Genomic DNA, 25,059 nt, shown 5'->3' with positions numbered 1-25,059 from the left:
GAACAGAGAAAGTAATTTAAATTCATTTCCCTGTTTGCTTTTTAACTTGAAACAATTGGAGAACACCACTGAGGGCTCCCCTGCCAGCACCAGTGATGCTCTTAGCTGGTTTACTGCTAGATGAAAAGGGCTATTACACATTTGCATTTAGCACTGATGAAAACAGACATCTGTTAAAAATCACTACAAAACTTTTGCAGTTACATCTTAAAGACATGAAGAAGAATCAGTTTTAATAAATACCAAAAAATGCTTCAGTTCCTAATATTTTCTTTGAGAGGAAGAAGCCCAAAACAAACGAAATGTTTTTTTCATTTACTCTTAAAGGTAACTCACATGTGCAGATGGAACACGTATTATTTTTTGAATAAATCAGTTTTTTCTTTTACCTCTTACATAGTAGCGTACACCAGCCCTGAAACAGCTTCTTCTGGAAACAAGCAGCCAGTCAAAACACTTGCCATTAATAGAACAAGAGTGCATAGTGATAACTGATGAACAACACTCAGGAAAAACCTCAATGTTTCATTAGGATATTTTTACACATCAACAGGTAGGAAACTTCAAGGAACCAAGAGACTACATTTAAATAAATCTGTAAACATTTGTCACCCCAACAACAGTTGAACACTAAACTGGAGAGACAGTAACAATATGCACATTGCAAAACAACACTCTATGGTCATGTCACTGATGAACAGACATTAAAACTGCTGTAACTTTGAGAAAATGTGATTTCAAAGAAGTTTATTCTGGGTTTTATGGTCCTAATTAAAAATTAGGAATCCATCTCATCCATAATTTTATTATACTACCTTAACAGTTTCTTGCCCCTATTGCTTTTAAAAATGAACAACTACTTCAAAAATACCTCCTCAAATTGTTTTCTAGGCTTTTAGAAGAGTAAATATCTTGGGGTATGTATTTTGCACCCATAAGTGCAACATACATCACATCTACAAATGCCAGAACTAGCAGTAAAATAGACTGGCTTTCAAATCCATGTGAAGAAAAAATGAACACGCACCAAGATTCCAGTGAGGACTTCTCACACAAGAATGGTTTCCTGTAGCCTGGGCTACATACCCAAAGTGCCAAATGCACCTGGGACTACCCAACAAACAGGGGCAATGACAACTAGTTTCAGCTTTACTCTTGTTTTGTGCTACTTGTAGTGGCACTTATTTGGACTGCAGTAAGCTACCAAGTCTAATAGAGATCAGCACTCATGAAAAATTTCTTCAGGTAGATTCACCAGCTTGCATGCTTTGCCCCTAAAAACTGAAACCCATCACTTTAAAGCAAGCAAAAGATCAAAATGGTCAGTTTTTAAATTAGTGTACTGCAGTCTTCTCTTTGAGGAATCTAGATACTTCATCTCAAGTGAAATTTAGGCTCTGTATCTATGATTCAATTGGGACATAAAGCACCTGCATCACACATGAGCACCTCAGCTACGTTAAAGAACACACTGGTTTCATACATGAGTCATCTTGATTTCTGTTTGTATTTATGCCAATACTGTTTGTAAACAACCCCCCAAAAATAGAATACAAATTGTCCCCATCCAGAATGTTCTCACAATTCATAAATTAAGGCTGAAAAATACCCATTCCTCTATTTTCCTGGAAAATTACTGCCAGGTCCTCCAACCTTTAATTCAACATTTGTACAGCCAACAGTATTCTCCAAGAAAAGTTACCTCTAACCTTAGCTGCTTAGCAATTGTCAGCCTATTTTCTGTTGGCAATCTGTGCTCACTTAAAATGATAACTTGCTATTAGCAACTTCCACATAAAAGGACCAGACAGAATTTACTGTTCTTTAGAAGGGCTTTGGTTTGGAGCAGCAAGGGAAATACTAAATGTAGTTTAGGGCTTCAGGTGATCAAAATCTCAACTATCCAAGTCCATTATTTTTCATCACTGCAAGACTAGAAGCTCAGTACACGTAGTTGAGAAAATGTATTTGAGTTTATATGGGGGGGGGGAAAGAACCTTTGATATTATTGAAATATCTGCTAGTGGCACTGTAACAATTCTGCTGAGGGGTCCTCTTAGCATTTTTACTGCAAGAAATCCCATTTCTTCAAATTCCTGAGTTCTCTACGGTTTTGCTGCAATTCTTCTTCAAAAAACGTTACTTATGCTGTTTTTTATACAGTGAAAAAACAGGATCGAGGAAGGAGTTAATTGCAGTCTGTCAGTTGTTAATTGCAATTTACCCAGAACCAGCAGGATAAGGATTAGGGTGTTTCAATGGTTCCCTTTTGCTATCTTTCCTTTGTCTCTCTGCCTACTCCTACAACATTTTCCATTAAATGAAGTCACACGAAAGGACTGGAGATCTGCCAGCTGCTGACAGTCCTATCAGATCAACCAATTCCATTTGGAAGCCATTCCCTGCACACACCTGAAGGGCCTTTGCAATGGATGAACAAAGCAGAACATGGCAGGAGTTGCTCCATCCAGTCTTGCCAGTCTTTTTCATACTGTCAGTCCAGGAGCAAGTACCTGGAACTTATTGTTTACCACACACTGCCTCCAGAAAGCGTTCAGCTTCCTTGCAGCATTCATCCCTTCTCAAAGATAAACTCTTGACTGCTTTGCTAAAAAGGCTGTTTCCCAAAGCATTAGTGCAGGAAAAGCAGCTGCCCAGGAAAAGCATTCCAGGAGCCTTCAGCAGAACTTAATCTTTTATTCATCAACATCCATAAACACTCCTTCAAGTCAAAACTGTTCTCCCTTATTTTGTATCTAAAGTAAATGCATCCTTATAGCAAGATAAAAAAGTACTAAAGCTGATGGGAGAGCATTTGCCATATTAATCTTAACCTTCCCACTGAAAGACAGTTATGCAAACCATGACTGTAAAATTAAATACATTAAGCCTTCAAAGCAGAATATTCAAGGGAGTTAACACACAAGTGGACTATCAAACAATATGTAACACCCATATATGAGCAAACTATGACTTATTTCTGACAATGTGCTCTATGTTATAATTGCCCGTGTAACAATAGAGCAGCCTCACAGCAGCCATTTTGCTACTGGACTACCCATATCCAGCACACAGCTTTACAACACAAAAGGATACATCCATGCATCACTGGTGTGGCAAACCTATGGATCTGAAACACACAAACACATGTTAAAAATATTAAACACTAGTAGCCAAAAAAGGTGAGTAACTATGCCTACGGGTTTTGTGGTAGTTTCATATACTTTATATCATTTACTTTTTGTTTAGGGTGAAACATTCCTGAGAAAAAAAAAAGTTCAGGGAAAACAGCAACATATGCAATCCTTATCAGCAGGAAGAAAAAAGTAAAAGTCTAATCCTAATTAAGCAGCCTGGACAAAAAAAAAAAGCAAGCTGCTTTGTCCTCCCTATACTTTGTCCGTCCCATTTACTCTCCTACAAACATGCCAGATATAAAGCAATACTTGCTGAAAATCTTGGACATGGTGTGTTTGCTTTACCTCCACAGAAGAACATATGCAGAGATAGTAGTTACAGAAGCCTTCAGTAAGATGTATTTTTATGTGATTAATACTCAAAATGCCTGTTCCAGGGTTTTTCCTATCTTGCCATTCCTGAATAACTAAATATTTCAAGAAAACTTTAAAGTTCAATACTAGAAGTCAGAAATTACACACTTAACATTACCTGAAATTGTTCCTGCATCAAGCCATCTGTAATCAATGTGAGGGGAAGCATAGCCTAAAAATATCAGTTATCTCCCTTTTCAGCTTCTGTGTTTTGCCCCCTAGGTCTGTTTTCACTAGCCAGCCACACTCGGCTTTCCTTTGCTGTTCCCCCCACAGCTTCCCTCTCATTTCCCAAGCTTTATTTGCATAGCACTATGCAAACTTTACACCCAGTAATATGCCCAAAAGCCCTTCTCTAATTCATATCTTCACATTCCAGAAGCACTGCACAATCCAGCCTTTTGGAACAGTGCTGTCTAATGTAACAGCACATCTCCACAGGTTACCGAGGCAGAAATAGAAGCTGTGCGTCACTTGCTTTGATAAATGCAAAGCACTGATGGAGAGAGGAGGCTGCTGTAGTGCAGGCAATCCAAGGAGTTTAACAGACAGAGGATGTCTCTGGTAGGAAGGAGCTTAGACAGTCTGGCCATTAAGGTGCCACAGCTGTGGTTCATGGTCATGCACTTGTATTTGCTGAACTAAGTGAATTCAAAGGTTACACTGTGCTAGTCTTCGTTTGAAATAAACTGGAAGAATCTAAACTGTCAGTCTTACTCTTAATTACCAGCTTTATGATCTGTTCACTAGCAAAATGGAATTTAAACTGAACACATAAGAGAATGATGTGAGACAGTCTTAGGGAAAAAAAAGCGATGAACTGGACCTTGCCTATACCCAAAGATAAATAAGTAGCTAAACTTCAAAATGCTTGAGAAGCATACATTGTGCAGTGTAACTTCCCCTTTGGTTTATATGAGCAGCTATCTTCACAGCACAGTATCTTCAAATACTGACACTTCCAAAAAATTTGCTTTCTAGAAGTAACACTGAGGACATTGACAAAGTTGGAAGTCTGAAAGCAGAAGACTCACTGTGCTAAACTAGATGATGATTAGCCATATTATACTAGATTCTGGCTGTCTGAAAGAGACAGAACCACAAAAAGCTGTTGCATACTTACAGCAAAAGTGTATTTGTTCTCTATTAACAGAATCATTATTAAGTGTTTACCTCTGGTTGAGCAATAAATTCTCTCAGAAGGTGTCCATTCCATACAAACCGCGGATCTGCCTGCAGCAAGACAAAAAGCCAACATGCTTTTAGAAACTAAGTTCTGTCTAATTCAATATAAAGGCAGTATCATAGTATCCATGTGTCATGTAAGTTTACATGAACACTTCCCTTCTTTCATCAGTAGCCTTCATATCTTCAACTAGAAATCTAAACAAAGACTGGAGAGAGCTATTCTTTTAACTGCTCTTAAGGGTGTTGCCTGACACTTCTAAACCGTTAACAACTGAGTTGCAGAATGTAATGCATTGGTGCCCCTATGATGGGGTTGTTTCCTTCTACCAGTACTGTTAAAAAAAAACAACAAACACAAATATCAAACAAAAACACCCACACTCCAAACACTGGAGTCTTGCAGAAGCAAACTGGAGATGTTCAAAACTGCCACCATCCTTGTGATAAGCCATTATACTGCAGCCACGGATGGGCATATGAAATTACACGGCAATAATTTTAACCATCCAAGATCTGAATTTACTTGAAAGTGATGTTTTTTACTGTACTTTGCCTTTCACACAACCTTATGAAGTGACACAATTTTAAGGCAAACCAATCCTTTTGTGTCCTTGCTCTCTCTGGCAAGAGCACTGCCCAAGCAACATTTGATGGTGCTAAACAATCCCCAAATGTAAACAGTTTTTCCAATATTAAAAAACCAAACCAAAACAAAAACCCATCAATACAGACACAAGAGAACTTCAAGCTCAAACTGCTTTTGGCTGTTGTCTTTAAGACAAAAGCAGCATACTAAATTCATGCTTCACACAAAGAATTGGAATACTTTAGAAAGAATACAACATCCCAAGACTGACAGCCATAAAACCTGCATATCTATTCCAAGTTATCCTGGAAAGGAATATGAACACAAGTAAACTTATCCTACTTTGGATTCCTTCCCTACACTCCAGGTCAAAGGAATTACTTGCTTTCTCTCCATTTTTCTGCTTAGCTCCTCCTTCTTGTAATTAGGAATGTTCAAATTAGAGGCAAAATTTAATTTATTTTGGATTTTTCAAAATCCATTTAAAGTATACTTTAGGAAGTACTTCTAACTGCCAATCTGGAAGTCACATCAGATTAGAACAGATCCCTGGAACGTCACGCTCACGAGCTATGAGACTTGCACAGACCAGCGTGTTCCAACACAATCCCGAACAGCTTGGATAAAACACCAGCATCATTTAAACATCATCTGCATCAAACTAACTGACAATTTGCAAGACAGACACAAAGCAAACTCAAATCCTTACCCTCTCTAGAAGGCTCATCTCCTGGAACTCTGGGCTCGTGTTGGCCAACCGTTGAAGGGTGTGTGTTAGGTCGTAGGTTGTAGAGAAGTAAAACCCGTCCACGCTCAAGACATGATTAAGCATTGATAAAAATACTTTATTGTCCTGCAACTGTTGAGATGAGGAAAGAACAGAAGAGCTGTCATATACTGCTATCAAAATATTTTACTCTTGTAAGCTACCACTACTTTTTGAAGTGATGAGATGAATTTTGCTAGTGTTCTAGCAATACATGACATCATCCAGAGATTACCATACAAGAAGGAAAGCATGAGAGTGCAATTCTCATACCAGTTCACTGGTAACTTGCAGCTAGCACACTGCAACCAAATTCTGCAACAACAGTGGAGAACAGAGAACAGCATTTCTGTGAGGTAAATAGCTACTGATATCTAACAACTTCCAAGCAAAAGGGAAGCTGTTAGTTTCCCTGAAAACCATTCAGTCAAAAAACCCAAAAAACAAGATGGCAAGACGAAAGAATAGTTATAATCTGTGTTCTGGTTCAACCTCATTTGTTTCCTGAAAAAGCATCAAATTCCCTTCCAGCTCCATTGGTTAGATACCCTGACCTGCTCTTTATCAATCCACTACACATCTGTTTAAAAAAAAAAAATCTTTCATCTATCCCTCTCTCAAAAAAAATAAATGTCAATTCTTCCCTGCTGAGTAACTATGTAATTGAGCAATTCCATAAAGAAAGCAAGACAGGTAAGGTGACAGCTATGCAGTTTATTGTAGGGGCTGTCAGAAGAGTAAACCTCTGAGAAAGACTTAACAGAAGCATTAGGAAGGGTGTACCATGTTAATAGAAGCAAAAACGCACATCCATAATCTGCAGATGATATTCTAAGTTGCACCATGTGAGTTTATCATCTCGAATGCCATGATTTTATATATATCTATACACAAATACTACAGCCAATCTAGTATTGTGAACAAACAAACAAAAAAAAAAGGTATTGTACAAACAGCTTCTTAAAAAAAATTTATATCTTCCTCAAATTAGGTGCTGTGGCAATGAGCCTTAACATACAATAACATTCCTCCACACTCCCCTAGTCAAGGTACCTACCTGAATATCAGTTAAGTGCAGCATGGTTTTTTTGTAGGAGAGGATGTCAAAGTCTGTTGCTTTCCAGATTGCATGACTGAAAATCTCACCTACTTTTTTCTTCTTTGTTATTACAATAAGATATGTTCCTGTAAATCAGAAAGAACAAAGTTTAACAAAAACAAACAAAAAAACCAAACAAAAAACCAAAAACAAAACAACCCACCCCCCCGCCAAAAAAAAAAAAAAAAAAAAAAGAGCTGCATGTATTAAGAAAAGCAGCCTATATCCATATCAGAAAACTGAAACCAACAGGACTTTGTGTTCTTAAGTGTAACAAAACCCACAGGGCTGGAGCAAAAGCAAAACGTACTTTCTAAGCTATCCACTTCTCTATGCTCAGAGATCTTGAGCTGCTCATTAAGTTTAAGAAATTTTTAAAAAATGGGCAAGAAAGTGTCACCTACTCCTGATCAGAGACAGTCTGAAAATCTTCAGGTTTGCAAACTCAGAAAGAGGCCAATGCTCTTGAACGTGGTTTGAAAAGCACAGAGTAAGTCCAAAATACATGAAAGGAAGCATGCTTCAAAAGCCAAAAAGACTATTCATCTTATCATGAAAAAATAAAAATATTCCTCCTAACAGATGCAAAACAGTACAAAGATTTGGGGCTCTTTTAGCAATTTAAGACAGGAAGCTTGCTGTTTCCCTGATTGCCTAAGTAACAAAGAAAAAACCCACCCCATAATCATGGACAGTTCACTCAGAGCAATTAATTTACACTTGCTGGTGAACACAACACAACCGTATTTCTAAGCATAGTGTGTCATCTTGTTTTTGAAGAAAAAGTTTACTCTTAATACTGCAATAGGCAAAGAATATTTATATTTGTTAAAGATGCTGCATTGCTAGACACAGGGCCAGTTTTGCAGTTAACAGCAGTAAACTGCCTAATAACACTTAGCTAAACATTTAATTTAACTGATAACATCTTAACTTTGACAGCTGTATGCCAATACTCAGTGCAAAGCTCTGGAGGATAAAATGAAAAAAAACCCAAGCTTTTAAGAGACTTAACATATTCTATATTTTATTTAATATTCAGGCAGATGAATAGTAGTCACTACCAAGTCTGTAAGTGGTGAAAATTCCCCTTTGAGTTTTAAAAGAGTCAGCACTCGTCAAGTCCCTAAGACACATGTATCCATTACATTGCTCTTACTCTGCAAAACCCACAATTCTTTAGAATATGGGCATAGAAAGTTCAGCAGTTTTAAGATCCTGTAGAAGTCACTGCATTCAACACAGTCACCCTTTGCCTCAGTTGGGAATTCTGCAGTGAGTGATCTTTAGTCCTTTCTACATATGGGGATTTTATTCAGTATGTATTCTGCTTATTACATCATTTTTCAGAGTATTTTAGTCTCAAACTCTACCAAATTCCACAAAAAGGATTGTTGGAGCAGCAATGCTTACCTTCCCAAAAGCTTACACTTTATGCATCAGGTGTATTCATGACACTGGCTGCTTAGACCTGACCACTAAGACACTTAGAAAAACAGGACAACTTATTCTTACATTATCCTAAAACTCCCTAAACTTAGCATTGTTCCAGTCTGCCCTTTTCCTTCTCATAATGAATTTTCTTCATATTTGTAGGGCAGTTGCAACACAATCATTACTTGAACAGCTGCATCTACTTGTCTATCATCCAGTCACTCTCAGCTATTTGTGTACCATGATTATTGATGAAGCTTCACAACACAACACTTGACTGTTGCATCAAATCCTGCGGCTCAGATTAAAATAGTTACAAAGAAAAAAGTAGATGAGGTTCTTTGCACTCATTTGAAATGCATTCCTTATAACTCAAACAACTGCCAGTTAACCCTACCTTTAGAGTACCTCCTAGTTTAAGAGTTACACACACATTCATGATAAAGTAGGTTTGGATACCTCCATCCTCTAGAAGCCACAAGGAAAGCCTATCATACTGATGAAAGTGCATACTCAGATACTTGCAAATACTATTTTTGCCATTGAAGCTTCTTTAGCAATCTATTTTGTCTAAGTATTTTTAAAGAGCACGGGTCTGTTCTCCTTACCTGCCACCAATCGGATTGTTCCCAAAATACCAAATATAGGTCTTGTAACAGCTGAAGGGGGAACATCTTTTTTAACTGAAAAACAGAGGAAAAGAACATCAAAATTTCAGACTGCTTATTTCATGACTGTGTTGGAACTAGGTTTCTCCAGCCTTCCTAGTCAAAACAAATTTTGCTACAGTATATTTACAGATAAGTATATAAGTATATTTAAGTATAAGAAGCAAAGCATCAGAATTTCAAATCCTGATGGAGCTTTGCGAGGAGGATCTGGGATTCTAACCCACTTTCTAATCAATATCTCATGTTTAATCAAAGCAGTCATTCAACTAAATAAATACAAGCTTATTTTCATGATAGTATAGCAAGTAGACTCCTCAACAATGTATTGTCCTACCAGCTTCCAGAATCTTTGTTTTGAAACCATCAAGACATAAAGGATAACCATACCAAAAGTGCTTGTGCCTCCCATGTCTGTTTGCATCTTCTGAGCCTTAGTCTATTTCTGTATCAGAAGACCTAAGCTGTCCCTGCAAAACTACCAACAGTAGCATACATGTGGCAAGGAACACAGTATTCCAAACAACATACCAAGAGATCCAAAAAGTAACCAAATATCAATTAGAAGTCTTAGCATGTGTAAGTTTAATCTATTTACATTTCTATAACAACAGAAGATATTTTAGAGAAATCTAAAGAAACTCAAACTAGAATGAAGCATTTTCCCAGAACTCAGAAAACTGAGAAAGGTAACCCTTAAATCTTCTTTTGCTTTAAACACCTTGCAGGTTCATCTGATATAAGAGCAGTAGTGAGAGAGATGTAAACTGACAAAAGACTTGGGATAACTATCTTGACAGTTTTGAGGGGACAGTTTTGAAGGAGAAATTGAAATAATATATTGTGATACCAAAAGTATCAGTGGGACGGGCACACTGCTCTTACATGAAGTATACAAGAAGCCTAATAAAAGAGAGAGAATGATTGCTTTTATATTACTATTACTGTAGCATTTCTATCTGCTTAGAGATCAGGAATACCGTGGTACCAAACTCCTGAAGTATCAAAAAGGAAGTCTCCCAGTGCCTTCATTTTATTTATGTTATTTACTTTATTTATGTTATTTAATCAATCATATTTACTTTATTTACGTTATTTAATCAAAGTTCTTTGTTTCATACTCCTTAAAAAATGTAACTAAAATTTTCAAGACATCAACAGGCTTAAGACTCTTCCCATGGACATTTGAATCTGGATTTGCAAGACAGAATGAAAATTTAGAGTAACGGGTTTTTTACTGTTGCTATTTCTGAAAGCTTTATGAAAAGTCAGGCTTTAGTTTTATATAAAAGACAGCACAATTTGCAAAAGCTGAAGAACCCCAGTGTTCAGTCCTTTCTCTGTTTGATCTTGAACTTCTAGCACCAACCCCAGCTAGCCTGAATGAGTCAGCTTCCCCTGTGATGGACAGTCTTACTAAAGAACAGGCAAGCACTATCACCCTGGTAACACACAGCACCAAACCCACAGCCAAAAAGCATTTGAAACAAAGCCCTGCAGAACAGAATAGAAAGCATTGTTTTAAACAGTAACTAAAAACCAATTATGTCAGTATCATCTCAGTAATGTTCTGAAGATCTTCAAAAAGGACAGAGAAGACTGTATTGAGAAATACTGGTGAGGAGAGTCACCTGTAAGAGTGACTTCTGTAGAGACTCTGTCAATAGCAAGCACATCATCAGCTCCATCATCACAGGCTTCCACATAGAACTTCTCTGGCGTTATATGCCTTTAAGGGAATAGACAGGAAAAAGGAATTACTTTAGCAAAACTTACTTTGGGTTTGTTTATCCTTCACCACCAGAAGACAGAGCAATCAATTTTACACCTTTTTTTAGCTGCAAAAAAAAAAAATCTCACAGGATTGCTTCCCAACAGCCACTGATGTTGGCAATGTGCAAAAAAAAAAAAAAAGAAAAAAAAAGGCAAAAAGAAAAAAAAAAAAAAAAAAGCAAGACCAGCTCATCAGTTATTGCAAAATTCATGGCCTACTTAACAATCTTAATCCTTTTTTATTACTATAAGGTAAAGACATGAGAGTAAATTTGTGTACATAGTGGTCCACTCTAATTCCCGTAAGCTTGAACCATATCTGATAAGCCAAAACCCAACACAAAACCAGAAGTCTTTAAACCAAAAACTTCCTAACAGATCAGACCACATCCCTAATGCAAGTCTAATAAACATAATGTACCAAATGATAAACACACTTGTTTCACATCAGTGTTGTAAGTGTTGCAAGAATCCACTGGAAACAACACAGTAGAAATGGAAAGTTCAAGTGGAACACTAATTTGTTGAAGCAGGGGTCTCAACACTACCACTTCCCAGATGAGTTAGCCAGGTCTACATAACACACACAGCACTAACATGTATCCCTGCACCAGACAGACAAGTCACACACCAACTTCCTGTTCAGACGTCACTGCCATCCTTTCCCTCAAAACCAGCACAAAACCCAATGCTAGTCATGAACAGTTTTTAGAAGTGTTCTTTAAAAACACACCCATTGTGGTATTTGCAAGAAGCCAGACACGTTATACTGTGCATCGACAGGAGGGTTATGCAGAAGCAACTTGTAGCTGTACACAGGAAATGCTCAGCAAACAAACAAAACACCCCAAACACTCTTTAACTAGTTTTCTTAACTCTTACAGTGATTTTTCTTAGTTTAAGGCTTGACAAGACATGGGGTCAGAGTTTTAAAATTCTTGTTCTGGTAACAGGGTAGGTATTTTTAGGCTCCCTCTCCCTAAATAGATCTTGCATTTCTAAGAATTTTTTATTTTTTTAAGCCTTCAGAAAGCTGAATTAGAATCCTAATTTAGATCAGAGGAGTCTGATGGCCAGATTTTGGTAGCAGGGTGAGGGGGGCCACTACAGAACTGGCTCCTGTGAGAAGCCGCTGGAAGCTTCCCCTGTGTCTGACAGAGCCCATCTCAGCCAGCTCCAAGACAGACCCACTGCTGGCCAACACCACCACATCAGTGACAGTGGCAGCACCTCTGGAATAACATATTTAAGAAGGGGAAAATGCTCAGCACAACACCAACTGCAATGGGAGAGAGGAGTGAGAATGTGTGACAGAAACAACCTTGCAGACACCAAGGTCAGTGCAGAACGAGGGGCAGAAGGTGCTCCAGGAGCTGGAGCAGAGATTCCCCTGCAGCCCCTGATAAAGACCAGTGAGGCAAAGCTATCCCTCTGCAGAGGGTCTGTGGCAGAGCAGAGATCCACCTGCAACCCTTGGAGGGCCACAACACAGCACGGTGATGCTGGTTAGAGCAGGGTGCTAACAACACCAATGTTGTAGATTTGAGGAGAGCAAATACTGAATTGAAAAAATCCACCAAACAACATAATAAAACCAATTGTAAAGCAATTAATAGTTAAGTGCTCATTAGCAAATTTAACTTCATTATAGTCTATTGGTCCTAAAATGGGAAACATATCTACAGTATTTCCTTCGTAAATCAGCATCCTTAAATCTTTCATGTACACATATTAAATGCTTAATCTTTGAAAATAAAAACATCAGAGTAAGAAATATAAACATGCAGGTCACTGAACAATGAAGCCTTAAAACACCTACTTTACTTCCATTGCTTCTGTTTTTGATGAAGTGCATATGTGGGGAGTTTCACAGCAATAATGGGAGCTGTTTTTATGGCAAAAAGCAAACAAACTTACACAGATAGAACAGGAGCAAGACAAGCTTAAAGACAAACCCTCACTTTGTTAAAGAATTTAAAAAGCAAGGACGATATACTAGTTAAGATGCAGCCAGAAAACGATTGCTAACTGGCAGGAGGCAGCAGGACTCATTTTTTCCACAAGAGAAAGCTGCAGCTTATTAGTTTAGTTGAATGCTCATCTTCATCTGGGATGTCAGTTGACACACAAGATTCCAGCAAAAATAACAACTGGGAAGAGACTCTATAAAGTTTAATATTGGACCTGTTGTGCCATTAACACAGATGCTTATGGACTCTTACTCATCTGAGCATCTCAAGCAAAGTAAGTTGAAAAAATACATTAATTTATCAGGTCATAAACAAAGTGTTGAGAACTATAGTTTCAGTTTTTGAATATTCTGTATGAAGAGCACAACACGGACAAACCATCTACACTGACCGTACAGAATACAAAAAGCACTTCCATCCATGATAGTATTTTTAAAAGCTGCTCCTTACATTATAAAGTGCAACATGGCCATGTCACTATTACAGCCTCAGAACAGAGATTCACATGCATATTGGTTAAAGCCTGTTTTTAACCAACTGAGAAGAAGCTTACCACTCTCAAGTAATTGTCATATAAACAAATGTTTTCTTTACCACATGCAAGAATAACAATTTCTCCCTAAAGAACAAGAAGTCTTTTATCTCAATATCCCCAAACTGAAAAGAAAACAGAGAATTGGGGCTGCCACTGCAAATGATGCTTGGTCTCTCAATGTGTGTCATATGCCCCGCTTTGCTAGATCAGATCCCAGCATTTCTCTCTCTCAGATCCTAGACCGCATTATTTCCTGCCACTACCATTGCTTTTAACAGCTTTATCATCTTCATTTCCTTTTACACAATGTCTATAGTTTAAGCAAAGCTAGAAATTTATGTTTCACGTTTATTCAAAGTCCTCCTTCTCATAGTTCTCTCCAGGACCAAATTTGGTGACAAAGGTGTCATGGAGAATGTAAGGCAAGTCATCCCTGGTTTCAGCTCAATGGACCAAAAAGGCTTCAGCAGCTTGCAGCAGTCTGAAACAGAAATGTTGACTCTTGAGTGAGAGGGGAATCAGGGGTAAGAGGAAACAAAGTTACCAATCTAGAAAGTTGACAGAACTTGAACAAATACTATACTCTTGGGATCAACTTTAAGAACTGCCTTAAATAAAGCTGTGCAACACAAACTAGTAAGACTAAGGCCCTGCAAGACATTGTATTTGTGCTTCAGAAGAAGTAGGATAATTAGTGCTCTACAAAATTTTCAACAGAAAGATGATTCATTTACTCCTTGCTTCATTTGTGCAAGAAGTTCAACATTTCCTAAAATACAGCTGAGGAAGAGGCCAAGACTCCAAGCAGTTCTAGCCCAAGTGCCGATTTACAACTTTACCAATTACTAGAACTAGCTAGTAGTCTCGTTCACACTTAAATGAACTTTGCTATCATAAAATTGCTAGAGTCATGATGATTTCCTCTCACTTGTCTTTCAGAAAGAAAGCTGATGAACATTGCATGCAAGAATAGGTTCATCTCCAACCTGTACTCACCAGCAAGCCTGTATGTCTATCACAAGTTTAGACAGCACACATGCTAATTTTAATCATCTGACAGGGAGATACTAAATGGTGAAGAAAGGATCATTCACAACTTGAAACTGCAGATTCATTCTATTCTTTTAATGAAATAAGGGCAGATGAAAGTCCAAGTGACAGTATTATATAAAAAATAACAATCAGGAAAGTAGTATTTTATAGAAGCCATAGTGTTTGTCGTTATGTTTAGAACTGGTTTTCATATACCCAGCCACATTCTGGTTTTGTATAAACTTCATATTTGAAGTGGAGCCTGCCTTCTCCTCAGCTACACTGTCACTGCTGTCCAGAACCATATAAGACATCAAGAGCTCTTACCACGTTGCTTCATCACCATCTTGTTTCCCTTGGAACTTAACAGCATGTCAAATCTTCACAAAACTGGGGTCCTTCTATTTCCTTTTTTTTTTTTTTTAACTAAAGGAAAACTGACCACCATTGTAACAAACTATTTCTCACTATTGCTAAAGAAGAAAGTAAAGGATAAGCGCAAATATTTTTCATTTTTAGTATAACTCGCATTGCTCAAGATAAGTATTGAACAAGTGCAATCACCAAATTCCTATTTCAAATATTACTGAAGGTGACTTGGATTTCATTTTTATAATCTTCTTCAACTGAAACTGTGTGGATTGATACCAAGAGATAAAGCAACTCAGTAGACTTCATTTCTACAATTCAAAGTTGCAGGGAAAAAGTACTGATTCCCAACATAACAGAGACATTAAAAAACCCCCCAAAAAAAGCACAAACCACTGCTTGCTTACGTCAAGTGTAAAGTTAGACTCACAGTTGTGAGATAATATTTCTTTTGTGTATTTGTTGTAAAGTTTCACTTCCTTAGTTACCTTATAAAGCAGCACATAGATGTATCATACAGATGATGCACAGTTGCATCCTACATTTTAATTAGGCTGATTTTACACATAGGAATATTCCTGTGTTCAGATACAGCATGAAAGAGGACCCAGCATGCTCTAATGGCCACTAAAGATAGTACTTCACTCAATATCACTTAAGCCTTCTAGGCCTCAACAGCCAAATCCTTACTTCAGTAATTGATTATTTCACCATAAATACTTAACATTGCTCTAATGCAGGAAACGCTTTGATGTCAGCCTCTGAATACTGTAATAAAGCAACCCAGAAGCACACCCTGTACTGCACAGAGCTGCATTTAGGATCTTGAGCACAGCAAACTGCTCCGCAGTGAGATACAAGATGTTAGTTTATGCAGAGTCTCAACAGTATGTTAAGTAACAGAACTAACACATTGGTGGTTTCAGCACTCCAGAGATACCAGATTTTCTAGGTGAGCAGGTGTGCTAATTATACATCTCCCATAAATATTACTCCTTGAGCAGAAACAGCTCAAGGAATTGGAACATCTCCCATACAGCAGTAGTTGTTGCAGGGAGAAAAATCCCAGGATTTAGAAAACTAATGGAAATACCATTTAAAAACAAACCAGAAAAGGCATGTATTAAAGGCCTAGCTACAGAGTATCTATTGCCAGTGAAGTTTCACTCTAGATGAAAATAAATTACTGCAGGAGTTAATGCCCTGCTCAACCAACACCCCTGAGTTTACCATGACAGCTACCTAGATGGAGCAGGAAGAAAGGGATTTGCAGCTGTTCTTTCTGGAAGTGTTATTCAAACCAAAATGCCCTTTTAGACCTCCCCCCAAACACACACACACGAGTGGAAGGCACTGTGTTCAAGTGCAGTGGCTACAAGTACTTTTACAGAGCGTGTGAGGCAACATAACTATGGGTAGGAGGAGTTAAATCTGAAAGACAACTAGTGTCATGGACCCACAGGATACTGAGAAGGCGATCAGCAAGGTACGTCTTCATCCAAGCACAAAGGAAAAAAAAAAAGTGATTTTAACTGAGCCAAAACAACAGACAGAATTTTCTCTATTCTGCCAACACCTTTAACAGTCAGTTTTTATATATTAACTTCACTGCCAGTTGTGGATGCAATAGCTGTTTGAATTTTACATTTTATTCCTGAGGGTACCAGAAGAAGTTAATTTAATATAGCAATGTCAGAGGTGAGAACTACGGATAGCAGTTTTCAGGTTCATAGTTTTCCCAGTAACTGTTTGTGTAACTCAGTAAGTTCCATAAGCAGCACAAATGCCAGACATCAGCACTTTTACTGTTACCACCTGAACTTGACTGATGACACTGGTCAAAGCACAAAGGGCATGAACCACTACTTCTGATAAGGTGGAGAATACAAGGGGTTTGTGTTGAGAGCTAGAACCTGTGGCTGGATGTACACATGAAGGCCCCTGCAGAGCACAGCAATCAGCAAAGCTCCATACAGGGCCAGCAGACTACCCAAAAAAGGTACAGTTGCAGGAATCTGACCTTACCATCTTGAGAGTGAGTAATCAGTTAAAAATCAAAACCCAAACACTGCCACCACTAAATCCCCAAATTGAAGTCCAGCCTGGATTTTTCATGAGAACATTCTCCTCTGACCTTGACAAGCTGGTAGGTTTAACTCATCACTCAAGTTATGGCCCTATATCTTCAAATGCTTGGCAGAAAGGCTGCAGCCATTATCACAACTTGGTGTAATGACAAGAAAAGAAAATAAGCTCATTTTTCAGAACACAAAACAATTCTGTTTTCATGTTGAAAAAACTCATGTTAAATTACATCTGTGACAGCCTTGTTCTGAAAAGATCAAAGCTTACTTTTAGCCAAGATTAAACTTTGAATGAGAGAATTCTTTACTAGCCTGTATCCAGAATAGTTATTTTACTTGAAAAATTTCTCAGTAAGAACAACTGTGCACTACAAGTCACACAACTGCTACTCACACAACTCACCTTTGCTCCTCTGCAGCCAAAAAGATCACAAGATCAGCATAAAGAAAGGCAAATACTGCTAAGGCGACAAGAGGAGGAAAAAAGGAAAAAAAAAAAAAAAAAAAAGCAGCTTTCTGCCAAGTAAAGTCTTTCTGCCATCACTGATGATGTTACTCTTCAGCAATACTCAATTATATCCAGGGTTGGTGTACCCTCACATAACTACCTAACCAAAATAAGAAGCCTGGTGACTTTGAAACACGCAACAGCATTATGGCAAACTGTTTATACAGACCTCCAAAAGGTCTGTTTGCTCTGAATCCAAAGGATGACTGTCAAATGAAACTTAACAGAGCATAAAGAACAGTTAAATCAGGCTTAAGAGTCACTTTCAAACATTGCTGCCTGAAAATGGCATCAGTAACTCAATTATGGAGTTTCCAGCTACTGTTTAGAGGTCAAAAGCCTGGGAATGCCTTTAGGACACACAAAGGCACTTCACTTTTGGCTTTAGCCAGTCATGAAGAGTCTCATGCTCAGAGCAATAGCCTCAGGAGCTTGAACCGGTGTGAGGGTTTATAAAGGAGATGCCTCTTGCAGCGTTAACTTTGTGCTACTTTCAGTTATGCAACTTCTGCTGCTGTACTAAAGGCAGCAAACAAACATGTGGCATACACGTTCAAAGGGTTACAGTCTCCCCTAAAAAAAATTGTTTTGATAATTAATTACACTGAGTAGTTAGAAGAATTTATCTGGAAAAGTCACAGCCGGCACTGCACAGGAGAGTCGTGAAAGTTCAAAGCCCTCAAACTTCAGTCATCGACTGGCACCAAAACCATCAGACACGACAAAAAAAAGCCTATTTGTGTCACGAGAGACCGATGGACAAGCACGCGTAGGGAACCTTCTGCTGGCAAGCGGCGCTGCACACACACAGCCTTACAGCAGTGCCCGAGCCCCTACCGCAGCCACCTAGCAGCACGAAGGCAGAAGCACAGAACTTAGGGCTGGAAGGCATCTCCGGAGATCACCCGCTCCAACGGCCCTGCCAGGGCGGGGTCACCCAGAGCAGGTGACAGGAGCGCGCCCAGGTGCGTTTGGAACGGCTCCAGAGACGGAGCCTCCACAAGCAGCAGGCAGCCCTGGCTCCTCAGGCCGCGGGAAGCCCCGCAGGCACTGACCTCCGGGACACGCGGGAGGGCAGCGAAACAGACACGGGAGCCGCCCGCCCGCAGCGCTGTCGGATGGACGGCGACAGGGGACCCGTGTCCGCGGCCAAAGTCCTCCCTCCTCGTCCTCCTCCCGCACGCAGCCGCCGCCTCAGGCCAAGCCCTTCGCGGTCACCCGGATGAGCGAGGGAGCCGAGATGGGCAGAAAGGGCAGAGGACAGGCCGGGGGACGGCAGAGGACAGCAGGGGACGGGTGACCGTCGTTCCACCGGCGGCACCTCCCTTCCCTTTCCCTCCTCTTCGGCAGGTGCCAGAGCCGCGTCACCCCCCTCCCAACGGGTCACTCACAGCTTCAGGCTGGCGTAGGCCGCCGCTGCCGTGGTTCCCACCGGTGCCGCCGTCGCCATCCGTCCCCTCGGGCTGTCCCCGACCGCCGGCTCCGCTGCGACCCGGCCGCTCCCTCCCTGCCCGACTGACGCGTCCCTGGGCCGGAGCGACGGGGCCCCACTCAGGACAAACCTCCGCGGGCGCGCTGGCGAGCCCAGGGCGGGGCGCCGCCTATGGCAGGAGGGGGCGGGGCCTGACGGGCTCGCCGGCTCCGCTATTGGCTAAAGCAGCACGAGAGAATTGTGCTGAAGTGCGCGGCGGCAGCAGGGGCTTTTCGAGCAGGGCCAGTGGCGCAATGGATAACGCGTCTGACTACGGATCAGAAGATTCTAGGTTCGACTCCTGGCTGGCTCGGCTGCTCCTTTTTCATTCACCCTTCTCATATTTTCCTCTTTTTTCTCTTGTACTTCGAGCCGAGGGTGCTGCCTACAGCCCTCCCCCACTTCTGTACATGCCCACCACTGCCACCTCCTTGGCCTCACTGTGGGCAAGGTGAGGGGGTCTCCAAACCTCCCAGGGTTGGGTGGAGTTACAGGGCTTCCTGCCCTCGGCAGCCCCCGAGCTCGGGCACAGCTGCTGTCCACCTGCCCACCCTTTCTGATCCTGCAGGCTATGGGGTTTGGCAAGGAGCAAACCTGGGGCACCTCCTGGCCAGTTTCCCACCGGATCCACCTCTCTGGGTGTCATGCCCCAGGTTTGGGCAGCTTCTTACCCCAAGGAGGGGGAACTATAATTAGTTATTCCTATGTATTTGCTTCATTTTAGCTGATAGCTCCAAGCTGCTGTGGTGCTGTTTGGCCAGTGTCCAGTCTTTGGGTGTGAGGCATCTGGTAGCAGATAGCAGGGGCACCATGGGAACATGGGAACACCACCCAAAACCCTCAAGGAACCCATCCCCACCAATGCTGCAAAGGAGACTCCCATGCTGGGGTCAGAGCCTGCTCCCACATGCAGCACATCCCTGCCCAGAACCTCAGCCTGGGACCTGGGCCTCCTCAGAAGGATGCCAGAGCAGGACAGCCTCCGATGGAGCTGCAGCAAATACCAGCTGCCGGCAAAGGACTGGAAATTCCCAGTGAACCCTACTGAGGTGGTTCTCCCCACCCTCAGCCACTGAGGTGCAGGGACAGGAGTAAGGAAGAGGTTGGGAAACCACCATTTCACAGTGTAAGTCCCCTCACTATGGACTCTGGGCAATGACAATCATTTTAAGTTTAGGAAAGACTCGACTCTTGAGTGTTGCTTAACATAACTGTCTTTAATCACTGAAATCACAACAGGCCAGTGGCTTCGTTCTGCTACCAGTCTCCATTCTTTATAAATACTTAACAGCACAGAAGAAAAGAGGGCTGCGTTCACAGGAGGCTAAGGTTAGTTACACCAGCACAAATCCTAAAATACTCTCTCCTGGAGCCAAGCTTTGAAGGAAACATAAAATAACTAGTACCATTCAGTATCATTAGGCAGGCTCTGGATTTGATTTCTGGATCCAGAAAGTCAGAGCCTGGGGGTGTGTGTGTGCCTGGGTCCCTGCCTGGCCGTGCTCCGCAGACCTGCTGCGTGGGGAGGAGGGTTGGTGCCGGCAGGGCTGGCAACTGCAGCCCAGTCATCCCTCTGCCAGGGCCACAGGGCATTCCTGCCCTTACAGGACTCTTTGCTGTGTATTTGCACATGGGGACAGTTTCTTCCCATCTCCTGTCACCTGTGAGTTGCAGATGCATTGCCACACCAACTTCTGGCTGCCCTGGAAGAAAGCAGGGTAAGGATTTTTATTGCTCAGGAAAGCGTTGCTTCTCCTTAGGAAAAGGGTGGGTGAGCAGTTCCAAGCTCTCTCTGGGCTCGTGACAGGAAGATGTCTGCCCAGTCAGCTTCAGTGAGGACAGCCAGAGCCACTGCAGCCAGCGAGCAGCAGCACACAGAAATGGAAAAGAAAAATGAACACACAAGTGCTGTGCGACGATGAGAGATGCAAAGCCCTTCCCAGCTTCTCCCAGTGGCACAGGCACTCACAGGATGGGGGAAAGGGATGTGTATCTGGTCACAGCCCTTCCCTGCCTGCAGGTAGTGACTCAGGGGTATTGCCCAGTGATGAAGCCTGGGTTAACTTGGCGTTACATTCATGCACATTAAAAGGCACCTACAAGCACTTGGCATGGGCACAGAGGTGTGAAAGGCAGGTGTGTCACAGGCAGCACCTGCCACACATCATGTGCATGGACACAGCTGCACACACCACCCCAAAAGTGAGCACATAGCAAGTGGTCAAGGCCCACATGGGATTTTTTTTTTCCAGAAAAAAGATAATTCTTTCTTTGAAATGGCCAGCCAGACTGTCTTCCCATCTTGGAAGCCCACTTTTCCCTTTTCAAGGCTGCCACATCACACCTGATTGCTGATGAAACTCCATCATTTACAGACTAAGCAGCTATTCACTTCGTAGTAAAAAGATCTAACAAAAAAAAAAAAAAAAAAAAAAAAAAAAGGCATTTAAACCTTGAAAGACCAGAAAAACAAGCCCCCAAATGAAATTCAGAAATTGAAGAGGCACAGATCTTTTCAAATGCTCCTTACCAGAGTGTTAGAAACTGCTGTTCCCTGTGTTTTAACATCAGGGCAGTTTCCCAAATTGCTTTGATCACAGGTGCTTCTTACACTTTAAATTACACAAAAATGTCTGCTGCTTCGGTAGCTGGGGCTTTTCCCCGGCTCTTATGCAAAAATCCCTATTTAAATGAGTTTCTGTATTTTAAGCAATAGAAATTTAACAGCATGATCTGAATGAAAAAATCTTTTAAGCTCTGATTCCTGAAAGCAGAATTCAGGGAATTCACTTGAATAACTATTTGCATGAGAATTACTCATTAACAGCACAATGGGACTTACAAGGGTCCCTTACTTTAAAGCCAGTCAGAAGAACTTGCTGGGGGAGGAATCAAGACTAACTTTTCATAGCACGTTTTCAAAGCTTCTTAATAAATTAAAAGGCAACAAGGTTCATGTGAACAGCAAAACCCAATGAGATAGGTGGAATTTAACATGTGTTTTGAAATTCTTCTGAAGAGGACACAAAGCCTCACACCTCCAGCTCCAGCGCTATTTCTCCCTTTGGGGGAGCTGCCTGAAGGCATGTAGTGAGGGCTTGCAGCTCCACAGATGCCTGGTGGAGGGTCAGGAGGAGGAGAAGGTTCCCCTGTGCAAGATGCCCCTGCCTCCCCCTGTCCCAGACCCACCGTCAGGCAGCTGCAGAGCTGGGGAGAAGCTGAGGAAAATCAACAGGGACTCAGACAGTCACAGCCTGGGAGAAATAATACTGAGCTTAAAGGAATTCGAACTCCCAGAGATACAAGCAGTGCAAGTAAGCAGACACGGGTGCAGGGCAGTGCAGTAGATGCTTTAGCTTCAAAACCACAAGCTCACAAGGCTCCTTTTTTCAAGAGCTTCACACTGTCACTTCTAGCTCTTTGTAAATACAGGAAAGGAGAGTGTTAGCATTTAATAATTTATAGGGGACCTTAAAACTGGAAGTAGGGCAGCCTCCATTTCCCCAGCACTGATGGATACAGGATGGCTGACAGGAGTAAGAAGACACTGTGTGGGAGCAGAGGCCAAACTCTCTGGTGATGCAAAGAGGGCTCCTGCAAGACATCTTGCCACAAACTGCTTCCCTTGAGGCTTTCCATGAAGGAAAATTGTCCTTCTGTCCTGCTTATTTTGAGGTTTTGGGGAAGGCTGCAAAGGTGAGACAGAAGTTTAAACTGCAGTTTAAAAACAAAATACCAGTCCCACTAGTGTTTTCAGATCTTTACAAAATTAAGGCCAAAAAATGTGCACAAGGGCTTGATCTAAAAAATCAAGAGGTAGCAAAAGCATGAACTACATAGCAGCTGGTCTTTCAGAGACAGCAACAGATTACCAAAACTGGTGTTTCCAGCTCACTTAAAAAAAAAACCACTTTGATATCTCATTGCCTTCACTGCCAAAAGCAGCCCAGGGTGCAGAACCACCTGCCCAGGACTATTTGAATTATTTACTAGGGATTGTGAGCTGGTGTTATTTTCCACCTCAGTCCCTTCAGACAGTCCTGAGATCACAGTCACACCTGGAACACCCCCTCCCTGCTCAAGCCTGCAGGACACAAGCTGATGAGATGCACTGGGGTGAGAGCACTATGGGATCTGCCCTGGCTATTGCCCTCGATACATCCTGCTTGGATGCAGCACTGCTTAAATTTTGTGTCAGCTCCCATCCCCTTCCTAACCAGCTAAATTTAAGGCTCTAGTAGGGCTTACATATTTGGGGTCAATTTTACCTCCTCTAAAATCACAGGTAAAACTCTCAGAATATATATTTCACAGTGCTAAAGTGCCCTGCCTTGAGCTTTAAGTCACTCACTGAAGGGATTCATGTCTCCAGGAAAAATGGTGCTGCAGAGCCAAGCTACACCAAAGGTCTGGATGGCTTTCAGGCAGGACCAGCATCCAGCCCCAAGCTGCCATCCCCATCCTGAAGAACAGTGGAAACAGGCAGAGGCACTTGCAGTGAGTGGGGCAGAGGGCTGGATGGTCAGTTGGCACCATGAAACTCCATGCCAGGCTCGCCAAGCTCCTGGGGCTGGGGCAGTTTCACATTTCAGCCATGGCAAGATGACTTACCAGCACAGACAGAGACAGGCAACTTGCTGCTACCTGACACCCGTGCTGCTCCAGATGAGTACACGTTGCTGTCTGACCATATCAAGTGAAGTTCAAGCTACATCTGTGCTATTGGAAAAGAGGTTTGGTTGAACTGTAATGGGTTTTCAGCATGGGAACCTTTTGGGAGTCCCAGTGCCACGGCTCAGCTAATTTATTGTCATTTCCACACTGAAAAGATCTTCAAGAATGTCAGCCCATCCTTTGCCAGTCAGAACCAAATTTACATCTTCAGCATAGATACATGAGGATTTAACTAATTTTCCACACAAAGAGTAGTTAAGATCCCCAACTGCATCTGAGGCTTTAAATTAAGAACTTTTTTTTAAACAAAAGTACCAGTACATGAGGGGCTGCACAGCTTTGGTAGGTACAGAACATGCACTGCAGGCATACCTTTCATACGTGTAACACATACAAGGGAACAGATTTCATTGACTATAAAGCAGGGATGGGGGGAGGGTCAAGAAAAGAAACAATTTGCCTTCCTGCTTTATCAGCAGAATGGAAAGTAAGGGCCAAACTCTCCAACCCCTTGCTCAGATAAGCTGTTATTATTCATAGGAGCAAATCTGTTTATGCCAACACACTCATCTGAGTTCAGGTTGTGGAGCTGGGCTCTAAATCCCTGTGTGACAAAGCCTTCATAACAACCTCAAGTTTGCTCCCCGAGCTCTAAATAAGCACCACTATGAAATGGCTTTGTGCTGGGTAAACACTATGAAAAGGAATAGCCAGGCTTAGGGCTGAGCTGTGAGGACAAACTGGAAAACTCAGGCAACTGTGTACGGAGAACTTTTTTCCAAAGTGAGCTCTGTGAGCAAGAATGAGGGTGGATTTCCCCCATGTCCACACTTTCAGCATCCCAACCTGTCCTTTCCAAATATGATCCACTATTCAGACTCTGACACAGCAGACTGGCCCCTGTGTGTCGTGCTGACACACAAGCCTGGGCCCCAAGTCATTGCAGTAGCTTAGCCTAGCTTGTTCCAGTTTTTTTTCTGTTTGAAATGGGATGTTAGCCTCCAGTTGCCAGACAGCATTGCCTAGTTTGTGCTTGGAGTTGGTACTTTTACAGCCAGACTTGATACTGGAGTTCGGGGAATTAACTGAAAGGTCTGTGTGTGGCCTTTTGCACAGACCCCTTTCTTTTCTTTTCCTAAAGAATTAATAAAAAGAGAGTGTGTCTAAAAAGTTGGTACTAATAGGTTGGTGTCCTTCAGGGAACCTGATGAAATGTGCTTTCAGGAAACAGTAGACTGATTGGATGTCCCTGGCAGGCAGGCAACCCAGCCTCTGGCTTTTTAATTGTGTATGGCATGATCAGAGTTCATAGGCATGAGAGCAAATTGTGCTTTCACTGAAAAATCTTCCA

The 25,059-nt window shown here is 41.6% G+C and overlaps 1 protein-coding gene and 1 non-coding gene across 2 annotated transcripts in view; one reads left to right on the top strand and one right to left on the bottom strand.

Annotated features, from left to right (window-relative positions):
* SACM1L (SAC1 like phosphatidylinositide phosphatase) overlaps positions 1-19,150 on the bottom strand; it is a 29,463-nt gene extending 10,313 nt beyond the window's left edge. Inside the window, exons 1-8 of the mRNA XM_053985385.1 lie at positions 18,955-19,150; positions 10,924-11,021; positions 9,233-9,307; positions 7,149-7,276; positions 6,035-6,184; positions 4,725-4,784; positions 3,097-3,130; positions 390-491 (exon numbers count right to left, since the gene is read on the bottom strand). Coding sequence (XP_053841360.1) covers positions 390-491; positions 3,097-3,130; positions 4,725-4,784; positions 6,035-6,184; positions 7,149-7,276; positions 9,233-9,307; positions 10,924-11,021; positions 18,955-19,013 — 706 coding nt within the window. The 5' untranslated portion in view covers positions 19,014-19,150. The remainder of the gene's footprint in view (positions 1-389; positions 492-3,096; positions 3,131-4,724; positions 4,785-6,034; positions 6,185-7,148; positions 7,277-9,232; positions 9,308-10,923; positions 11,022-18,954) is intronic.
* Positions 19,151-19,274: 124 nt separating this feature from the next.
* Positions 19,275-19,347, top strand: TRNAR-ACG (transfer RNA arginine (anticodon ACG)). The gene has a single exon. It is a non-coding gene; the product is annotated as a tRNA-Arg (tRNA).
* The last annotated feature ends 5,712 nt before the right edge of the window (positions 19,348-25,059 follow it).

The sequence above is a fragment of the Vidua macroura genome, chromosome 1 (genome assembly GCF_024509145.1).
Source record: "Vidua macroura isolate BioBank_ID:100142 chromosome 1, ASM2450914v1, whole genome shotgun sequence".
NCBI lineage: Eukaryota > Metazoa > Chordata > Aves > Passeriformes > Viduidae > Vidua > Vidua macroura.
Note: the sequence above shows the minus strand (reverse complement) of the source record. Positions and strands in the feature narration are given on the sequence as shown.